This window comes from Atractosteus spatula, chromosome 8 (genome assembly GCF_055471065.1).
Source record: "Atractosteus spatula isolate fAtrSpa1 chromosome 8, fAtrSpa1.hap1, whole genome shotgun sequence".
In the NCBI taxonomy this organism is placed as follows: domain Eukaryota; kingdom Metazoa; phylum Chordata; class Actinopteri; order Semionotiformes; family Lepisosteidae; genus Atractosteus; species Atractosteus spatula.
Window position 1 is genome coordinate 1374654 of NC_142713.1, and position 3322 is coordinate 1377975.

Sequence of the window (3322 nt, forward strand, 5' to 3'; positions counted from 1 at the left end):
TCCAGTACATTAACACTGCACTGAGAGAGAGAGGGGTTAATACAGACACACTGACTGGACACTCCAGTACATTAACACTGCACTGAGAGAGAGAGGGGTTAATACACACACACTGACTGGACACTCCAGTACATTAACACTGCACTGAGAGAGAGAGAGGGGTTAATACAGACACACTGACTGGACACTCCAGTACATTAACACTGCACTGAGAGAGAGAGGGGTTAATACACACACACTGACTGGACACTCCAGTACATTAACACTGCACTGAGAGAGAGAGAGGGGTTAATACACACACACTGACTGGACACTCCAGTACATGAACAGTACAGGTGGACAGGTGACAGGTGACAGGTGACAGGTGACAGGTGACAGGACAGAGAGCTGTTTTTACCTCCTGGTTTGACGTCTCCAGCTCCTCTTCTAAAACTGACACTCGTTCCAGAGCGACACGCAGCCTCTCTCGAACCTGCGGCCAGAGAGAGTGTTAGTGACCACAGGACTCTCACCTTCTCGTCCAGGGCCTTGTGGTCAGCTGACCTCAGACTGGACACAGAGGAGTGACCGCTGGACTCTCACCTTCTCGTCCAGGGCCTTGTGGTGCTCGAACAGGGACTTGAGGGCCTTGAGCACCTCGACCTCGCTGGACACTCCGGCCGGGGACTGGGCCTGCCTCTTGACCACGGTCATCCTGAGAGAGCGCTCGTGTCGAGACACCAGACACTCCAGGTGCTCCAGCAACAGCTGAGGGGAGAGGGGAGAGGGGAGAGGAGGGGAGCAGTGAGACACAGGCTGGACACACAGAGTGACCAGACACACAGACTGACTGCAGACTGACCAGACACACAGACTGGCCACAGACACAAAGGCTGACCAGAGATAGAGACTCGGGCTGGACAGACAGATACACACACTGACCAGAGACAAGAATGACAGTCTGACAGACACAGTCAGACACACAGAAAGACAGTCAGACACAGACAGAGGCAGAGGCTCAGTCAGATACACATAGTCAGACAGACAAAGGTTCAGATAAACAGACACAAAAGGTCAGACAGAGGGACACACACAGAGGGACAGACAGACAGAGGGACAGAGGGACAGACAGAGGGACAGCCTCTCACTCTTGTGTTGTTTCTCTCTGCCTTCAGCTCTGCGATCTCCTCCTCTCTCTCCAGAAGCTGCTCCCGGCAAATATTCAGCTCCTTCGTCAGGACAGCGAACTCCTGCCGCGGAGGAGCACAGACAGTTACCTCACCCTCCTCATCCTCAGCCTCACGCTGAGGCAGCCAACTACAACTCCCAGCAGCCTCGCCGCACGGCCCCCTGGGTAGGTGACCACCTGCCTGGCTGTTCCCTGATTCCTGCCTGGACAGGTGTGGCATCGGGATGAGATGACACCTCTGCTTCTGAGCTCCTAGTGAGCTCTCTCACTGCGGTGTTCATGTACTGGAGTGTCCAGTCAGTGTGTGTGTATTAACCCCTCTCTCTCTCAGTGCAGTGTTCATGTACTGGAGTGTCCAGACAGTGTGTCTGTATTAACCCCTCTCTCTCTCAGTGCAGTGTTAATGTACTGGAGTGTCCAGTCAGTGTGTCTGTATTAACCCCCCTCTCTCTCACTGCGGTGTTCATGTACTGGAGTGTCCAGTCAGTGTGTGTGTATTAACCCCTCTCTCTCTCAGTGCAGTGTTAATGTACTGGAGTACCCAGTCAGTGTGTCTGTATTAACCCCTCTCTCTCTCAGTGCAGTGTCCAGGCGGTCAGTGTGTGTATTAACCTCTCTCTCTCTCTCTCAGCGCAGTGTCCAGGCGGTCAGTGTGTGTATTAACCTCTCTCTCTCTCAGCCCAGTGTCCAGGCGGTCAGTGTGTGTATTAACCTCTCTCTCTCTCTCTCTCAGCGCAGTGTCCAGGCGGTCAGTGTGTGTATTAACCTCTCTCTCTCTCTCTCAGCGCAGTGTCCAGGCGGTCAGTGTGTGCATTAACCTCTCTCTCACTCTCTCAGCGCAGTGTCCAGGCGGTCAGTGTGTGTATTAACCTCTCTCTCTCTCTCAGCGCAGTGTCCAGGCGGTCAGTGTGTGTATTAACCTCTCTCTCTCTCAGCGCAGTGTCCAGGCGGTCAGTGTGTGTATTAACCTCTCTCTCTCTCTCTCAGCGCAGTGTCCAGGCGGTCAGTGTGTGTATTAACCTCTCTCTCTCTCTCTCAGCGCAGTGTCCAGGCGGTCAGTGTGTGTATTAACCTCTCTCTCTCTCTCAGCGCAGTGTCCAGGCGGTCAGTGTGTACCTGTGGCAGGGCGATAGACAGCTGTCTCTGCAGTGACTCCTTCTCGTGTCCCAGCTCTCGGAGCCGCAGCTGGGCTGTCCCCAGGCTGTCCTGCGTCTCCCGCAGGCTCTCCAGCAGCCTCTCCCTCTCCGTCAGCATGTTGACCATCAGGGACTCCAGGTTGCCGGTGCTGCCCCCCTCGTCCCCTCCTCCGCTGCCCCGGCCCCCGTAACCCCCGCCGCCAGACCCCCCGCCCCCTCCGCCGCCCCCCCCCGCCGGAGAGGAGGGGCCCCCTCTCCCGTCCTCCGAGATGGTGGGCATGACCTCGCACATCATGTTGGCAGACTGCAGAGAGGCTACGCCAGGTACACAGGGGCTTGTGTGTGTGTGTGTGTGTGTGTGTCTCGCTCTGCGCTGTCTCTTTCTGAGTCCCGGTGTCCCTGTGTGTGTGTGAGGCTGTCTGTGTGTGTGTCTGTCCCTGTGTGTCTCTGTGTGTGTGTCTGTCCCTGTTTGCCTCTGTGTGTCTGTCCCTGTGTGTGTTCCTGTGTGTGTGTCTTTCCCTCTGTGTCTCTGTGTGTGTGTCTGTCCCTCTGTGTCCCTGTGTGTGTGTCTGTCCCTCTGTGTCGCTGTGTGTGTGTCTCTGTCTGTGTGTCTGTCCCTCTGTGTCTGTGTTTGGTGTTTTATAGATCTGTGGTGTGTGGCGTCTGTCTGTCCCTGTACCTCTCTGTGAGAGTCTGTGTCTGGGCGTCTCTACCTGTGCGTGTCAGAGGTCAAAGAGCTCATGCCGGTGTGTTTAGAGAATACTAGTGTGGCTCTAGCAGAGGCACTCCAGCATTCCCAGAATCCTGTCTGCCTGCGCTCCCAGCATGTGTCTGTCCTCCTGCCTCTATTTCACCCGGGGGTCAGTGCGTCTGTCCGGGTCTGCTCCCTGCGTCTGTCAGGCCAGCCTGAACCAGAATCAATCACAGCCTGGAAGAGTTGGTTTCTCTGCTCTCCTGTGTTCAGTAAGTTCTACTGGAACAAAGAATACCGATTTTGTTTTGTTTGTTTTTTTTAAGT

General features: G+C 55.2%; 1 protein-coding gene across 1 annotated transcript in view; it reads right to left on the reverse strand.

Moving 5' to 3' along the window:
* The window catches only part of ppfia3 (PTPRF interacting protein alpha 3), a 31811-nt gene extending 29212 nt beyond the window's left edge, over nt 1-2599 (reverse strand). The window contains exons 1-4 of the mRNA XM_088923251.1: nt 2285-2599; nt 1128-1229; nt 583-747; nt 398-472 (exon numbers count right to left, since the gene is read on the reverse strand). Coding sequence (XP_088779377.1) covers nt 398-472; nt 583-747; nt 1128-1229; nt 2285-2599 — 657 coding nt within the window. The remainder of the gene's footprint in view (nt 1-397; nt 473-582; nt 748-1127; nt 1230-2284) is intronic.
* Between the last annotated feature and the right edge of the window lie 723 nt (nt 2600-3322).